The following is a 17,353-nucleotide window of genomic DNA, read 5'->3' as shown; positions in this document are numbered from 1 at the left end:
ATCCGAGGTCTTTTATAATAGATAACGGTATCATACAGTATGTAGACTTTCGGAGTGAATTTCTCTCCATCTCCTTCCTGCCTCTTCAGGAGCACACGGATTGGAAACCTAAGGACGATACCCCTAATAAGCACCCAGCTACCTCCACACTGTAAAACCCGGACCCCCGCCTTCCAGCTTCAACCCGCCGCAGCGGAGGGAGCAGCGCCCCACCCATCCCCGGCGTCGCCTCACTGACGTCACTGCTCCCAGCCGCAGACTCCCTCCCTCCTTCCCGGTCGCGGTAGCTTTGACAGGACGCGATGGCGGCGGCCGGGTCTGCTGGGTTGCCGGCGACCGTGACTGAAAAGCAGGAGTTTTACCAGCTTCTGAAGAACCTGATTAATCCAAGTTGTATGGTGCGGAGGCAAGCCGAGGAGGTCTATGAGAATATCCCAGGTCTGTGTAAGACTACATTCCTCTTAGATGCCGTCCGAAATAGAAGAGCAGGTTATGAGGTGAGACAAATGGCTGCCGCACTGCTACGACGGCTTTTGTCCTCTGGGTTTGAGGAGGTCTATCCAAATCTACCTTCTGAAGTGCAGAGGGATGTCAAGATTGAACTGATACTGGCCGTTAAGTTAGAAACACATGCTAGCATGAGGAAAAAGCTTTGTGATATTTTTGCGGTGCTGGCCAGGAATTTGATTGATGAGAATGGCACTAACCATTGGCCAGAAGGTCTGAAATTCCTCATTGATTCGATCCACTCTAAAAATGTGGTTCTGTGGGAAGTTGCACTTCACGTTTTCTGGCACTTTCCTGGGATTTTTGGGAACCAAGATCGTCACGACTTGGATATCATCAAGAGGTTGTTGGACCAATGTATTCAAGATCAAGAGCATCCAGCAATCAGGACATTATCTGCTAGAGCTGCAGCTACGTTTGTCCTTGCTAATGAAAACAATATTGCTCTATTCAAAGACTTTGCAGATTTGCTTCCTGGAATCTTGCAGGCTGTGAATGATTCCTGCTACCAGGATGATGATTCGGTGCTAGAATCCCTTGTTGAGATTGCAGATACTGTACCTAAGTACTTGGGTCCCTATTTAGAAGATACTCTGCAGTTGAGCCTGAAGTTATGTGGAGACTCTAGGCTTAGTAATCTGCAACGCCAGCTGGCTCTGGAAGTAATAGTGACCTTATCTGAAACTGCAACTCCGATGTTGAAAAAGCATACGAATATTATTGCACAGGCTGTGCCTCATATATTAGCAATGATGGTTGATCTTCAAGATGATGATGACTGGGTAAATGCTGATGAGATGGAAGAAGATGATTTTGACAGCAATGCAGTTGCTGCTGAGAGTGCACTAGACAGACTAGCTTGTGGACTTGGTGGAAAAATTGTTTTGCCAATGACCAAGGAACATATCATGCAAATGCTTCAGAGCCATGACTGGAAATGTCGACATGCCGGATTAATGGCCTTATCAGCCATTGGAGAAGGTTGCCATCAGCAAATGGAGCCAATTCTTGATGAAACGGTTAACTCAGTTTTACTTTTTCTTCAGGACCCTCATCCGAGGGTAAGGGCTGCTGCCTGTACTACACTTGGACAAATGGCTACAGATTTTGCACCTAGTTTCCAAAAGAAATTCCATGAAATAGTGATTACAGCTTTGCTTCGAACCATGGAAAACCAAGGTAATCAGCGTGTGCAGTCTCATGCAGCTTCCGCTCTTGTTATTTTTATTGAAGACTGCCCCAAATCATTGCTAGTTCTATATTTGGAAAATATGGTAAAAAGTCTCCATTCCATCTTGGTAATTAAACTTCAAGAGCTGATTCGGAATGGAACTAAGTTGGCCTTAGAACAACTTGTGACAACCATTGCCTCCGTTGCAGATGCGATAGAAGAGAGTTTTATTCCATATTATGATATATTTATGCCCTCACTCAAACACGTTGTTGAGCTTGCTGTTCAAAAGGAACTCAAGCTTCTTCGAGGAAAAACTATCGAGTGCATTAGCCATGTTGGACTTGCTGTTGGGAAGGAAAAATTTATGCAAGATGCATCGAATGTGATGCAGTTACTGTTGAAGACACAATCAGACTTAAATAACATGGAAGATGACGACCCTCAGACTTCTTACATGGTTTCAGCCTGGGCAAGAATGTGTAAAATCCTTGGCAAAGACTTTGAGCAATATCTTCCGCTGGTTATTGAGCCTCTTATCAAGACTGCCTCAGCTAAACCTGATGTTGCTCTCTTAGACACACAGGATGTGGAAAACATGAGTGATGATGATGGCTGGCAGTTTGTAAATCTTGGAGACCAGCAGAGCTTCGGAATCAAAACTTCAGGACTTGAAGCAAAAGCAACTGCTTGCCAGATGTTGGTTTACTATGCTAAGGAGTTAAGAGAAGGATTTGTGGAATACACAGAACAAGTTGTGAAGATGATGGTTCCTCTGCTGAAATTTTATTTTCATGACAATGTTCGAGTGGCAGCTGCAGAAGCCATGCCTTTTCTCTTGGAATGTGCAAGAATTCGTGGCTCAGAGTATCTTTCACAGATGTGGCAGTTTATATGTGATCCCTTAATCAAGGCAATCGGAACCGAACCTGATACAGATGTACTCTCAGAAATAATGAATTCTTTTGCCAAGTCCATTGAGGTAATGGGAGATGGTTGTCTCAACGATGAACACTTGGAAGAACTGGGAGGAATTTTAAAGGCAAAACTTGAAGGGCACTTTAAAAACCAAGAGTTACGGCAAGTAAAAAGGCAAGAAGAAAATTATGACCAACAGGTCGAAATGTCTCTTCAAGACGAGGATGAATGTGATGTTTATATTCTGACCAAAGTATCAGACATTTTGCACTCATTATTTAGTACTTACAAGGAAAAAATTTTGCCATGGTTTGAACAGCTACTCCCGTTAATTGTAAATCTGATTTGTTCAAGTCGACCATGGCCAGATAGACAGTGGGGACTGTGCATATTTGATGACATCATAGAGCACTGCAGTCCAACCTCATTCAAATACGTTGAGTATTTTCGGTGGCCAATGCTTCTCAATATGCGAGACAACAACCCTGAAGTCAGGCAAGCTGCAGCTTATGGACTGGGAGTTATGGCACAGTTTGGTGGAGATGATTATCGTTCTTTGTGTTCAGAAGCTGTTCCACTCTTGGTAAAAGTTATTAAGTGTGCAAATTCCAAAACCAAAAAAAATGTGATTGCTACAGAAAACTGTATCTCAGCAATCGGAAAGATTATGAAGTTTAAGCCCAACTGTGTAAATGTGGATGAAGTTCTCCCACACTGGCTATCTTGGCTTCCGCTGCATGAAGATAAAGAAGAAGCTATTCAGACTTTGAATTTTCTCTGTGACCTAATTGAAAGTAACCACCCAGTTGTGATTGGTCCGAATAATTCCAATCTTCCCAAAATCATCAGTATAATTGCAGAAGGAAAAATTAATGAAACTATTAGCCATGAAGACCCCTGTGCCAAACGCCTAGCTAATGTTGTCCGTCAGATACAGACTTCTGAAGAATTATGGTTGGAATGCACATCCCAACTTGATGATGAACAGCAGGAAGCTTTACAAGAGTTACTCAGTTTTGCTTGAAGCAATTTAATACCATCCATTATAAAAGTAGCTACAAAGTGTTGTGAGTGGATTCATTACAAATGAGAGATACCATTTCTCTCTGCTAAGCATACTTCTGTGTTTCTCCAGGATTAGTGTTAAGGTCTTCTGTTTATTTTGCACGTGTCACCTCTTAAACTGTGGTTGTAACTTGTGCTTCCAGTTGTCCTGGAGTTATGTGTCACCTTTTCCCTATTTAGTGTGAAATGTATAAATCATTATTTGTCTGAACTATTGATGCTGGGCAGATGGTATACTTGGTGCCAAGATGTCTGTGACTGTCACAAGATGCAAAAAGCTCATGAAGGGAGACTTCCAGAATAAATATTTCTGGAATTGAGGGTGAAGAATACAGTGGCAGAGTTGTTCTTCCTTGGTAACACTTCTGTTTGTTATGGTGAGGGAAGGATGCTAGAAGTGAGTATGTCAAGGTACTGCAGTGGATGTAGGAGTTGTTTTCTATAATATAAGTGAATTTTTCATATGGTACTCCTGAAAAATGGCTAGAGCATGTCTAAATTCCAGTTCCTAAAGTGTCCAGCTGAGAGTTAGAAGAACTTTTAAATCTCCGTAACCAAACTGGTCTTAAAAAATTATCTAGAACTGAAACACTCATGGGTGTAGAGGAGGAAGACATTTAACACTGAAAGCATTTGACAGACTATTACAGCGTAATAAATACTAAATAGTCAGTGTTTGTGGAAGTCGGGTATTGTTACATGTTTTAGCCAAGTATTACTTTGTGTTTGTATGTCATATCTCCATTATCCCCATTTCAAACGTTAAGGGAAACCTTGATTCAGAATGGGGGTTATTTAAATAGAGTTCTGTTTTGAAGCACTTCCTGACAGATTCTACAGAAACAGTGAAACAAAATGTTATCCTTAAACATTTAAAAGAAAAGAGCTTTAAGACTAGTCATATATCGGTGTATGTGCATTACAAAACAGCTATCAATTTAGGGTTAATTACATTAAATGGAATGTCTTTAATGTTGAAGGGGTTTTTGGTAGGATAGAAAAAAAATTCTACTTAACAGAACTTCATTCAAAACTTATAAACAAGAATGTCTGCTGTGACTTCCTGAGTCTATTGTGAGTACTGTGTATGTAACAGACCAAATATGTCCAGACCAGTAAGTGCTCAATAAATTGTCAGTGTTACTACTGTTGATTGTTCTTCTACTGTGTTTTTGTTTTTATACTTTAGAATTTATTTTACATGGAATTTCCTCCATACTAGGTCTATCTAGACTACTGCAGACAGGGATATAGTTAGGATTGTAGATAGTTCAGAATTTGATATATACAGTAGTTACAATTGTATTGAAATAAATAGAAAAATAGCTACCTTGAAGTTTATGTTTTCTCTGGGTGGTGGAACTAAATGGCAACTTTTTCTCTTGTCTATAGTTTACCTACCAACAACATTTTTCTTATTAATAAAGTTTTTTTAAGTCCAAGAACCTGATTTTTCTTTCGTTGATAACTAGGATTAGTTCACGAAGAGAGTTAAGGTTCCTTCTACTTATCTATAACTCTTTCTTTTTATATGTATAAAGAAATCTTTCATCAATATACTTTTTTCATTTTCTGTAGTCTTGTGAAAATCTGACAAATGATTTGTAATTGGGCAATTGGAGTTTTGAAGTATGAGTTCTTGAATTTGAATTTTGTCAAACTTTTCCTAAGTGTTAGTTTCCCCATCTGAAAAATAGCCTAATATGTACCTTATGTGGTTGTTGTGAGAGTCAAAGAAGACAATGACTATCAAGTGCTTAGCAGCACGAGGTTCAGAAAGTGGAAGCTATTGTGTACAGTTTTGAAATAGGTCTGGTGGTTAAAAGGGGACGTTTGGTTGGCTTTAGATTTGTGAGCATTGTCAGGAAATGAAGGAAAGCCTAGCCAGACATGTTTGCCAGTTGCTGAAGTACAACTGGCCCCACCTTTTTTTCCTCATGAGCTGAGAGGTCTCTCTAAGAGAAAACCATAAATGCCAGGTAAAGACATGCATGTGTGTAAGTCTGTGTGTGTGTGTGTGTGTGTGTGTGTGTGTGTGTGTGTGTGTAATACTTTAAAAATCTGTGTTTTTGTTTCAGTATTTTACCTACAACTGGTATTTAACTTACTGAGCCCCCACAAGAAAGTTTTAAGCTATTACAGTTTTTCAGTCCTTTAAGTTAAAGTCTTTGTTTATAGAGATATAAACCATTTTGAAGATGAGATTGTCTCAATCTTTTAGTTATGAATGTTTAAATTGCATTTTGGTTTTATGTTTCATTCCAAGTTTCAAGCAAGTAAGTCTGAATATTATGTGCATTAGAAAACAGTAACATCTATTTGGGGTTTGTTAATTTCCCCCTTATTTTAAACAACACGTAGCGAGTTTTTTTTTTTTTTTTTTTTTCCCCCAGACAGGGTTTCTCTGTGTAGTCCTGGCTGTCCTGGACTCACTCTGTAGACCAGGCTGGCCTCAGAATTCCTCAGAATTCCACCTGCCTCTGCCTCCCAAGTGCTGGGATTAAAGGCATTTGCCACCACTGCCCGGCACGTAGCGAGATTTTAAAACCACACCAATGACAAGCTGTACAGCTTAGAGTAGACATATGGAGACATTTTAGTGGGATTGCATTCTCTTAAATTCTTAGCCGAACTCAAGAATACAGGTGTTTTTCGGTTTTTAAATTTCAATAGAAAACAGGATTCGTTTTCAAGCACTAGAGTTCTACAGGCTACCACTCTTCTTTTGTGGAGTCCTTAAACTTTCTTTCTAAACTTTTCTATATGCTGTTTTTATGTAAAAGTAAAACCAAACCCAGATACAAGGAAGGAGAGGCACAGAGAATATTTTACAACGGAGATTTAATCTTGTTCATTCTCGTTATTCATTTGTGTTAACAAAGGTTATCTGGTAACTGCCTTGAGAAGACTAATATTAAATTTTTTAGTACTAGCAAGGGTCTCTTGCCAAAACGAAACTCTAGTGATCGCCTTCCAGACTGTGCAATAGCGCAGGCGCTGTTTCTCCCTCCACCCCATCCCTTACAGAAGGCCGCCTATTGATGACATCATTAGTCCGCGCAACACTTTCGGCCTCCGGGCCGGTAGGGGATCCAAGTCCAGCTTTTTGCGTAGCAGGGCGGGCCCAAGGGGGGCGGGGCCATCCCGTGCTACAACGCATGCGCGCCGGGAATGGCGACGGTACTTCTTTCTTTGCTTCTCTACAGGGCTCTCCCCGGCCGGGGGGGCTGAGTGCCCTCCCCCTTTCCTCTCCGCCCCTCCCCTTACCCCCTCCCGCCCAGCGGGGCTTCTAACTGACAGTTGTCGCCCGGCCCGGTCCGTGCGCCACCTCCTCCTGCCCAGGTCCCCCGCAGGTAGACAGGGGCGGGAGGGGGTGTGAGGGAGAGGAGGAGCCGGAGCCGCGGCGGCCCGGGGCTGCGGCCCACTCGGGAAGGAGCAGAGCCCTCTTACTCCTCGCCCCCTCCCAGTGCCCCGTCGGCCCGGGAGGGGGTGGGGCGCCGAGGCCCCGCCGGCCCGGCCGGTGAGCGGGCGGGAGGGGTGTGGAGGGTGAAGCCGGCGCGGGCCGCGCGCCGCCGGGGGGAGGGGAGAGGAGGGCACCTAGCTCTCCTCTCCCCCCTCCCCCGCGCGCCATGTAACCCCGCCCCGCGGGCGCGAGCCTGAGACCCCCGCGCGCGCGGGTCCCGGCCGGCCGGCGACTGAAGGGAGCAAGGCCCGATGCGGCAGGGGCTGCGCGGCGCCGCCGATCTCTGAGGAAGCGGCCCGCGCTCACGCGTCCCCCGGCGCCTCGAGCGGCCGCTCCTCTCAACCCAACCTGGGCCTGCCGGGGGCATGAGCGTGCCGGAGACACCGGGGGAGATGGAGCGGCCGCCACCGCCGACCGGAGAAGGGAACGAGGAGGAGGTGGTGGCAGCGGCGGCCCGGGCCTCGGGGCTGGTCCGCAGGAGGAGTGACTCCTCGGTGGACGACGAGGAGGAAGAGGCGGCGGCGGAGACGACGGTGGTCGCGGGCGGTGGCTGCAAGGAGCAGGAGCTGACCTACGAGCTGCAGCAGGGCTACCGCATCCTGGGCGAGTTCCTGCAGGAGAAGCACCGCGGCCTCACCGCCCCTTTCCTGCAGCCCCTGGGGGGCGTTGCCGCCGGGGAAGAAGAGGTGGCGGACGGGCGGCGCAGCGGGGGCCGGGGCAGTCGGGTCCTCCCGCAGCAGCCGGGCCAGGGCATGTGTCTGTTGAAGATGGAGGAGAAGTTCTCCAGCGGCCAGTACAGGGGCATCACCGAGTTTGTGGCGGACTTCAGGTTGATGCTGGAGACGTGCTACCGCCTGCACGGCGTCGACCACTGGATCTCCAAACAGGGCCAGAAACTGGAGATGTTGTTGGAGCAGAAGTTGGCGCTTCTCTCTCGGTAAGCGAGCCCGGTCCCCGGTGGGACTGACAGACCGACACAAACACACCCGCACACGTGTCCGAGGAGGGGCTGGGCCAGGGCCTGGGGGGCGGCGCTGATAGGTGCTGAGTTGGTGCTGGAACCGCGGGAGGAGGAGCAGCAGCGCTGGGCGCGGGACCCGAGGGGTGTGGTGGGCCGGGCGTGAAGGGTGAGCGCGCGCACGCCGAAGCCGAGAAGGTAGCCCCCGTCCCGTGAACCCCAAACTCGGATAGCAGGTAGATAGGTTCGAGATGTAGGAGCTACGGGAGTAGGCGGAGGCAAAGCTTTTTGTAGGATGGAAGTTGAACCCGCTACTTGTAGACAGTTTGAGCATGCCGTTTACAATGGCACGTGGGGCGAAATATCTTTAGAAAAATAATTTTGCTCGTAGAGAAAGATGGTTGAACAAAATGTGTATCTTTTACTATCGGTTTCAGCTATTTGAAATTTAAGTGTTATTAAATGTTTCCTTTTCATGAGGAAATTGGATGTTTGCAGTGACAAGAAATGAACGCACCAACACAACGTATTTAAGTTTAGACTTGCATGGTGTGGGTCAGGCTGTCGGTCTGTCTTTTTCTTTTTCCACTGCTAGATAGAACAGAGGGTTTCAAGCATACTAGACAAGCATTCTACCACAGAGCTAAGAACCCAGCCTCAGACATTGTTTATTCTACTAGAAATTAGGTAATTCAAATTGTACAGTGCTTTTGGTATACATCATCTATATATGCTCCCCCCTTTTAGTAAGAGAAAACAAGTTAACATAGGACACTGAAGGTATTTTATACAATAATCACTATATAGTGAATATGAACCCAGTTAATTTAACTTTTTCAGTAGTAGAAAAGTTTTTAAATATTAGAAATGTTAATTAAAGTGGGTTAATTAATTACCAAGATTTCTTTATTTTTCGTGTATGAGAGAGTATATGTGCACTATGGGGGGGGGCATGATCATGCAGTGGAAATCAGGTGAAAGTGTCTGGCGTCTGCTATCACTCTATACTTTCTCCTTTGGGAAAATGTGAGATTTGCATTTTTTTTTAGAGACAGGAAGCTAGCAAGCCCCAGCCAGCCTCCAGTCTTCATCTCCCTTGGAGCAGGGATGACAGGTTTGTTCCGTGGTAATAGGATTTGAACTCAGGTCCTCTTAATTGAGCATCAAGAGCTGTTAAGTGCTGAGCCATCTCTACAGCTCCTGGAATAGGGGTTTGAGTATTTATTACCCGGATGAGCTTGACTGATTGACTTTTTTGGCCTGTTTCCTTGTCTATAAAATGGAGTCTGTAAAATATTATCTACTTTAAAAGGTTGCTGTGAGGAACTAAATGAGTTTTTTTTTTTAAACAAAGTCAATAATAACAGTCATGTAATTCAATGTACTGCAATAAAATGAATATTATCTCAAATCTGAACTTGGGTATTATATAAAATATGTAAAATAATGTTGTTCATTTTCCTTTGGCTTCTCATATGCTATTTTCAAATCTATTACTAATTTCACTAAAAGAATAATATAGTGAGTATTAACTCATTAAAAGGCACATTCTCTTTAAACAGACTAAAGTTGTTTTTGCATCCTGCAGTGAAATAGAAGAATTATTTGGTAATAGATTAAATGTTTACAAGTTAGCTTTGTAAGTTAGTTTTAATATTTTTTTTTTTACTGTGTTACTCTTTACAATGCATTGTGGAGGAAATGGTACATATTTAAAAAGCAGTCCATTCGAATGTCATAAATTTTAAAAACTTTTTTAAAAGAAGATTTATTTTTAACTAGTGGAAAGGAGGTCATATATGCACGTGAGTGCAGTTGCCTGTGAAGGCCACAGTTTGTCAGATTCACTGGAGCTGAAGTTACAGGTAGTTGTAAGCCACCTGAAGTGAGTACTAGGAATCAAATTCTTGTCCTCTGGGAGAGAGCAGTATGTGCTCCTAATCATCCGAGCCATCTCTCCAGTCCCACATGTCATTATTTTTAAATAGCTAAATATACTCCAAACTGATGTCACAGGCTTTTAAACACAGAAGGAACCTTAGAGTTCTTGTAATCCACCTAGTTTTATAGATGACAAAACTAGCATATAGAACGAGACAGAATAGATGTATGGAAGTTCTAAAAGGCAGCATGTAGACACAGCTAACTGGGAGAGAGATTCAAAGTTACTGTGTGCATAGCAACTCTTTGTCCTATAAAATGACAGGTTATTCTCTTTTGCATAAAAAAATGTATAAATATTATTATTCCCAACAGCTTATGCCCAGAAATATCCCCATGTGGTCTACACTTAGAATTTAAACTTGTTAGAATTTAAACTTGTAATGTTGTAAAGTTAATAAAAAATAGATGTCTCTGATTTATTAAAAAAAAAAATCCATTCATTTTCGTAGCAAAAGTAATGTGTTGGTCTCAAATAGATAGTTTTGAGAATCCCTCGTGGGTGGTTTTGTGCCAGTATTTGATATATGCAAACATTTTCTAAGTGCTAGACTATATTTGTGAATACTAAATTTTTTCTTCTTTTTTTATATTAGCTTAAAATCTGAATCGTAACTAAGCAAGTAGTTTGAGTGGGCAGAACTAAGTAAAAGCTACAGCTTCTTGGATACAAGTTGGATTTATAGATGTTCAAGAACAGTATTCCACAGACTTTTTTTTTTTTTTTTTTTTTTTTTTTTTTTTGTTTTTCGAGACAGGGTTTCTCTGTGTAGCCCTGGCTGTCCTGGAACTCACTCTGTAGACCAGGCTGGCCTCAAACTCAGAAATCCACCTGCCTCTGCCTCCCAAGTGCTGGGATTAAAGTTGTGCGCCACCACTGCCGGCTTCCACAGACTTTTTATGTGATTATGATTTTCAGAAAATAGATGACTTCATGAGTACCATAAAGTTAGGTGTGGTATGTTAGTAATTAAACCAGTTATCACATATTATCTAAGTTTTATCTTCTGAGTTTTATTTTTAAATGGTAAAAATTACTTTAAAGTTGTTACATATAAGGAGCTGGCAAGAATACTCAGTGGGAAAAGGTATTTGCTGCCAAGCCTGAGTCCTGATTTGATCTCTGGACTCCTATGATAGAGTTGAGGGAGAGAACTGACTGCTGAAAGTTGTCCTCCCACTTGTGGCATACACAACCTCTTCCACAAAGATATGTGAAAATATTTTTGTTTTATTGTGACCTGCTACATATACTATTGAGCTTTCTATTGAGCAGTTGATGAGGTATTAGGTAAAGAGGATGCCACATTATCATTAGTGAGCAGCCTATAAGAAATCCCTGTTTCATCATCCATACAGTGACAGTGACAATAAGCTAGATTAGATGGTAGTATACGTATTTCTGAATTTTCTTGTTGGAATTGACTGGAAATCTTGGCTTAGCTTATAAAGTACTCTTCTGTGTTCCATGGGAACATAGTTTGGGAATGCAGTGATGATCTGTGTTCTAGAGTGTTAGAGGTATATAGACATGGGATAAACTGCTGGCGTGGGGGCAGGAGTGAAGTTTAAAATAATGTATATCTTAGTCAAGACATTGTAGTTTTGAACTAGATGAAATTGATATCATTGAATATGTATTTGAGCAGTTCTGTACTAGATAGTGCATAAAATCCTCTAGATATATTGGTAATCATTAACTTGTTCCTTCAGGTTGACAGGTAGAGATCAGATCTGGAGACAGGAGAATACAGTGTTGGACAAGGGTACCAAGGCAGAGCTTTATATGAGAATTGTTGGTCTTTAGCAGTCTTTTGGGAGAGAGAAGGATTATAAAAGATTGTGATTAAAGTATATATACCATATATTGAAAGCTGGGCAGCTTGATAGAAGGCTAGGAAGAGTATATTATGGCACCAATAAAAGGTATTATTTTTAGTACTGTAAACTTTATCTAAAGTTTCTGTTGCACTTAAAAATATTAGAATATTATAGATTTCTTACAATAAAAATGCCTTGGTGTAGAGCACAATGTGCTTTTACTTTGTAGCCTATTAGTATGGTTGTAAACTCCAGTACTATGGCCATATACCTGAGGAAAACAATTTTAAGAAGTTTTATTCTATTTTATACTTGTATTTTAGCTTTCAGATCACTTTTAGACTATTTTCTTAAAATTAGAATTACTCAAAACAAATAATCATTTTTAGTGTCCACAACCTTATATAATATTATACATCTTTAACATTCTTATTAAATTACCTGAGCTTTGTTTGTTTTGCTTTAGCTGGGAAAGACTAATAAATCTCAGTGGTAGGTAATATTATCTACCCAAACCTTTTGCTGTATCACCTTCCGCCTGAGCCTTGTAAGTGTTCTAGAATTATTCATGCTTAGAGTTGAGGATATTGTGTGTATATACTTTGAAACAAGAGAATTTTTTTAAAAAAATTAATTGTGGTTATTGCTAAGTAGAATTTGCTAAATTTATCTACCACCCTCTTTCCTTTCCTTTTCATGGAGTCTTGAGTATCCTAAGCTGACCTTGAATTCACTGTGTAGTGGTAGGAATTGAACCCCAGGGCTTTGTGCATGCTAGAAAGGCACTGTGCCAACTAAGCTACATCCGTAGCCCCTTTAAAAAATATTCTGTATGTATTCCTAAAGTTTATATAGTAGACCTGTTATTTTGTATGTTGAAAGATTTTATTGAAAAGGTACTATTTACAAATTTGAATAAACTATATAGGTAAAAAGTTGGGTTTGAGTGTGAGTCATCAGGGCTGTGATACAGTATACTTAGTGTTGTAGTTGTAACTACACTGTAGAACTGCAGGTGTTTAAATTGTCCTTCTGCTCTCTTGCTTTTTCTGCAATGACTGTGTATTGCAGTTGTTTCTTTTTGGGTTTTGTTTTTTAATTTCACTCAAAATATAAAACCCATGAGTTTTCTAGATGCAATTTTAAGGATTTAAAATAGCTAATACTAAGGATTGAATCTAAATTTTACTACCTAGAGCTATTGAGTACAGACTTCTGAAAGTATTTTCAGATAGAAATAACTCTAAGGGTGCTATTTTTCAAATGTTAGTGTGTCTTAGAGTTCACATTTGTCCCTTTTGGTGTTGGAATCCATTAAAAGGTTAAAAATAATGAATATAGAAAATAAAACTGCTTCACCTTATAAGTGTTGCTCATCTGTGCTGTGAGGTTTGTCTTTTGTGTTAAAATCAGTGAAAGGCCATGCTAAGAGATAAAAAGCAGGAAGTGTTTGAATTGGTAATTTGGCACATGACATTTGCTGGGGGTCTTCTTTTCCCGAAGGATAGCCCTCTTTAGATACATTCCATTTGTTAAAGATATATTTTGTTTCAAATGATGGCATCCTAATTTGTAGGAAGTACAGCTTTGTTTTGTAAACGACTTGCAGGTTAGCAACTGAAAAAATTTCTAATCTAATCAAGTCTCAAAAAGACAAATCACATGATGTTTTTTCTTGTGTATATATAATAGTGTAGGGCATATAATGAAAATAAAAGTTGGATTATTGGGCATGTGAAAGAGTGAAAATAAAGGAGAGTCAGAGGTGATGGAGATTATACTCATTTTTATTCACTTATGGAAATGTTATAATAAAAACACCATTGTACAATTAGTATATGCTAACAAAAATAATTTTAAGGGGAAACTTTGGGTTGGAAAGATAAAGAGGTCAATAAATACCTGTCATTAAAGGGAGCATAAAGACCTGAATGTGGATCTCCAAACTTGTAAAAGCTGGATATAGTGGCACTGGGAGAGAGGTAGGGCAGTGCAGAGACAGGCAGGTTCCCAAGGCTTGCTGGCCAGCCAGTGTAGCCAGTTGAAAAGCTCTAGGTTCAGGGAGAGAGAGACCTTGCCTCAAAACAGAAGGTAGAGAGGATGAGAAGGATGGCTTGGTGGTTAAGAACACTGTTGCTATTGCAGAAGACCCAGGTTTGATGCCAAGCACCACATGGTGGTTCCACAATCCTACATGACTAGTCCTAAAGGATCCAGTGTCGTCTTAAGGCCTTCCTGGCACTAGGTATGCACATGTTGTGCACATATGTACATGCAGGTAAAACACTTATACACATAAAAGAAAGTAAATAAATACTGTCAAAATAGTAACATAAAGAGTGACAAAGAAAAACACCAAGCCTTGATTGCTGGCCTACATATGCATTTCTGCACTAACCCATGCATACACACAAACATGCACACATAACACAATTTTTAAAAAATACAATAAATTATAATCTATTAGCACATTATATGTGGTAGTACACATTCTCAGCCTTTTTGATCAACATCAAGAAGTCTTTTCCACAAACTGTGCACTTAGGCAGAATGTTATTTTTCCAGTAGCATTTCACACTTTTGTTTTTATTTTTTATATTTCTTATTATATGTATTTATTTGTATGTTTATATGTATTTGTACACACATACACAACACCATGCTTGTAAAGGACAGAGAACAGCTTGAGGAATTCACCTTTCTCTTTCCATCATGTGTGTCCTAGGGATCAAACTCAGATCATCAGTCTTACCTGCAAAGCAATCTTACTGGCTCATATTTTTTGTTTTAAAATTGCTTTTCAGACAAGCCTGAGTGTCCATGCCTCAAATTCCTGTATATGGAAGGTCAAGGTAGGAGAATTAATTCAAAGCCTGCTAGGCTTTATGAAGCCTTGGAAAAAAGTAGAAACAAACTACTATACCAGACTTGGTGGCGCATACTCTTGATCCTACTGCTTGATCATAGAGGCAGGGAAAATCCAAAACTAGAAAACAGCAACAACAACAAAAGGCTCTTTGAAATTTTACTAAATAAACTATTTCTACAAAGACAATTCAGAATATTTTCTCAGGTTTGTCCTAAAAACAAAAGACTGTATATCACACAGAAGGAAACAGGCCATTTAAAAAAACGCATTACATATTTTTCCTGCAGTTACAAAAACAATGTTTTTGACATATCTGAAATTTTTAAATTAGAAGATGAAAATTCTAGAAAATAATCAATGAAATTGAAGACATTTTATATTTGCTTTGAATATGTGTCCCTTGGAGTATACTACAAATACATTTGTTCTTGACTCCCTTATTTTCTTCTCTGATGCTGGCTTATCTGAGACTTCCTAACCATTCTTTCTTAAGTCAATTTCCTCTTTTGGGTCACTGTCATCTTTAATGTGCTTTGTTCTTGATAGGGTTTTGTTTTGCAACCTGATGCATAATGTCATTCCATTTATGTCATATATAATAATTTCTCTCTGAGCACAGGAATTTTTTCTACTTGGCATGCTGCTATTTAACTTTTATGACTATTCACTTGAAATTAAAAAGTAAGTAACTCTTTAAAAACAAAGGATTTTAGTAATTACTTGTTGAGTAGAAAAGAGGCTTCATACTCTCTTCCTCAAGGAAGAACAGTTTTTAGAATACAGTTTTTAGAAGCCTGATAAAATTCATGTCTGAAGTTAGGTTAGTTTGGCCAGTTTAGTGAGACCCTACTGAGAGGGCTTGGGGACACTGACCTTGCCTGCTTTAGATGAGGTGCTGGTAGGTTCAACTGTCCATACTACAGAAAGAGAGAGGGAAGAAGTGAGGAACTAACAGACAGATGTACAAGTGTGTATATAATGAAAGGTAGTGTAGGCTGGGGATGTTGGTATTACAGCACTTTAGCAGAAGGATTTCAAAGATCTCATCCCAGTGGGAGCTATACAGTGAGACCGTATCTTAAAAAAGGGGGCGGGCAGTGTATAGTTAATGGTTAATGTGTGCTAGCTATCGTCTAGACTGAATAAGAAGAGAAAGTGAGTTGAGTAACAGTATTCATTTGTCTCTGCTTCCTGACTGTGGGTCCAGTGTGACTATGTGTCTCATGTTCCTGCTGACATACTTTGCCTGCCACGATGGACTGTACCCTCAAACTGTGAGCCAGCTATCCCTCATTTCCTTAAGTTGCTTTTTCAGGTATTTCTACACATACATTAGAAAAGGAACTAATAGAGCTAAAAAAGAAAAGAAAACCACTTTGACTAACTCTAAGTTGATGCCATCAATCATACCATGATGATTTTTAAAGGAATTATAAATAAAACTATACCTTACAAAGTTTGGTATTTGGTCATACAAAGTTGGCTAGTTTTCTAGTGTTTTCCTCATTTCATTCTAAAGTATTAACAGTACTCATGATTGGTTTATCAGTCTAGAGAGATGGTTCTCAACCTTCCTAATGCTGTGACCCTTTAATACAGTTCCTCATGTCATGGTGATACCCCCAACCATTAAATTACTTTGTTGATACCTCATAACTGTAATTTTGCTACCGTTATGAGGTATTATATAAATATCTGATATACAGGATGTCTGATAACTCCTGTGAAAAGGTTAGTCATATCCCCACCCACCCACCCCTAAGAGTGGGTTATCGACTCACAGGTTGAGAACCACTGGTCTAGAGCAAGGAATAGAAAAGGCCTGTTTTGGTTGTCTGTAATATATAAAATCTTAGAAGAAGTTTTGAAATTATATTTTAACATTTTAACACTAGTTAACATTTATTGTCACTGCAACCTTGTTTGAAAGTCTTTATATATGTTGTTATTCTCATAGCTCTTAAGATACTTATGAGAGACCAGAGAGATGATTCACAGGATAAAAACACTAGTTGCTTTTGTAGAGGATCCCAGTTCAGTTCCCAGCATCCACATCAGGTGGTTCAATACCACTGTGAACTCCAGTTCCGGGGAATCTAGTACCACTCTCTCGATTCTTTGGGCACTGACACACGTTACACATGCACACATGTAGGCACTTACACATATACATAAAATAGAACTCTTTAGAAAGGTAGTTACTGATTTCATGAACTGTTTTACAAATGGAAAAATTGGGTACTAAGAGATTAGTTTACCCAGACTAATTAGTTGCGGGACCTGAATAGGAATGTAGGTGCTTTGGCTTAACAGCCAGTATTTAACCACTGTACTGTGTTTCCAGAAAATGTAGGGATTGAGAAAAAAGGAGTCTCTCTACTGAGAGACTGTGGAGGAAATGGGTATAAGGAATTTCAAGGCATAGGGGCTAGAAACCTTGTGTTGTAGGATTTACAGTATTTGTAATATTATTAAAAATAATAACATGAGTCAGGTATAGTGACATGTTCTTATTCCTAGTAGATGGCACAACAAGGGAAATGGATCTCTGAGTTTGAGAGCAGCCTGGTCTCCATAGTGAGTTATAGGCTAGCTAGAGTTACACAATGAGACCTTGTCTCAAAAGGCAAACCAACAGCA

At 40.5% G+C, this 17,353-nt stretch overlaps 2 protein-coding genes across 6 annotated transcripts in view; both read left to right on the top strand.

Annotated features, from left to right (window-relative positions):
• The first annotated feature begins 249 nt into the window (after window positions 1–249).
• Ranbp6 (RAN binding protein 6) lies at window positions 250–4,812 on the top strand. 2 transcript variants are annotated; one of them, XM_034516483.2, is made up of 2 exons: window positions 250–438; window positions 1,554–1,766. In XM_034516483.2, the coding sequence occupies exons 1-2, from the start codon at window positions 303–305 to the stop codon at window positions 1,622–1,624; spliced, it is 207 nt and encodes a 68-aa protein (XP_034372374.2). In that variant the 5' UTR covers window positions 250–302; the 3' UTR covers window positions 1,625–1,766. The 2 variants fall into 2 exon arrangements, with proteins under 2 accessions (XP_034372374.2, XP_034372367.1); XM_034516476.2 differs by having other exon boundaries at window positions 265–4,812.
• Window positions 4,813–6,813: 2,001 nt separating this feature from the next.
• The window catches only part of Brd10 (bromodomain containing 10), a 79,087-nt gene continuing 68,547 nt past the window's right edge, over window positions 6,814–17,353 (top strand). For all 4 annotated transcript variants that reach the window (XM_034505245.2, XM_034505237.2, XM_076918995.1 and 1 more), the window contains exon 1: window positions 6,814–8,061. In XM_034505245.2, the coding sequence (XP_034361136.1) occupies window positions 7,490–8,061 (572 nt within the window). In that variant the 5' untranslated portion in view covers window positions 6,814–7,489. The remainder of the gene's footprint in view (window positions 8,062–17,353) is intronic.

The sequence above is a fragment of the Arvicanthis niloticus genome, chromosome 1 (genome assembly GCF_011762505.2).
Source record: "Arvicanthis niloticus isolate mArvNil1 chromosome 1, mArvNil1.pat.X, whole genome shotgun sequence".
Taxonomy (NCBI): Eukaryota; Metazoa; Chordata; class Mammalia; order Rodentia; family Muridae; genus Arvicanthis; species Arvicanthis niloticus.
This window is presented reverse-complemented; position numbering and strand designations above follow the sequence as displayed.

What these genes read in the sequence shown, in the direction of transcription:
- Ranbp6 (XM_034516476.2), top strand. Translation starts at nt 303, where the DNA reads ATGGCGGCGGCCGGGTCTGCTGGGTTGCCGGCGACCGTGACTGAAAAG.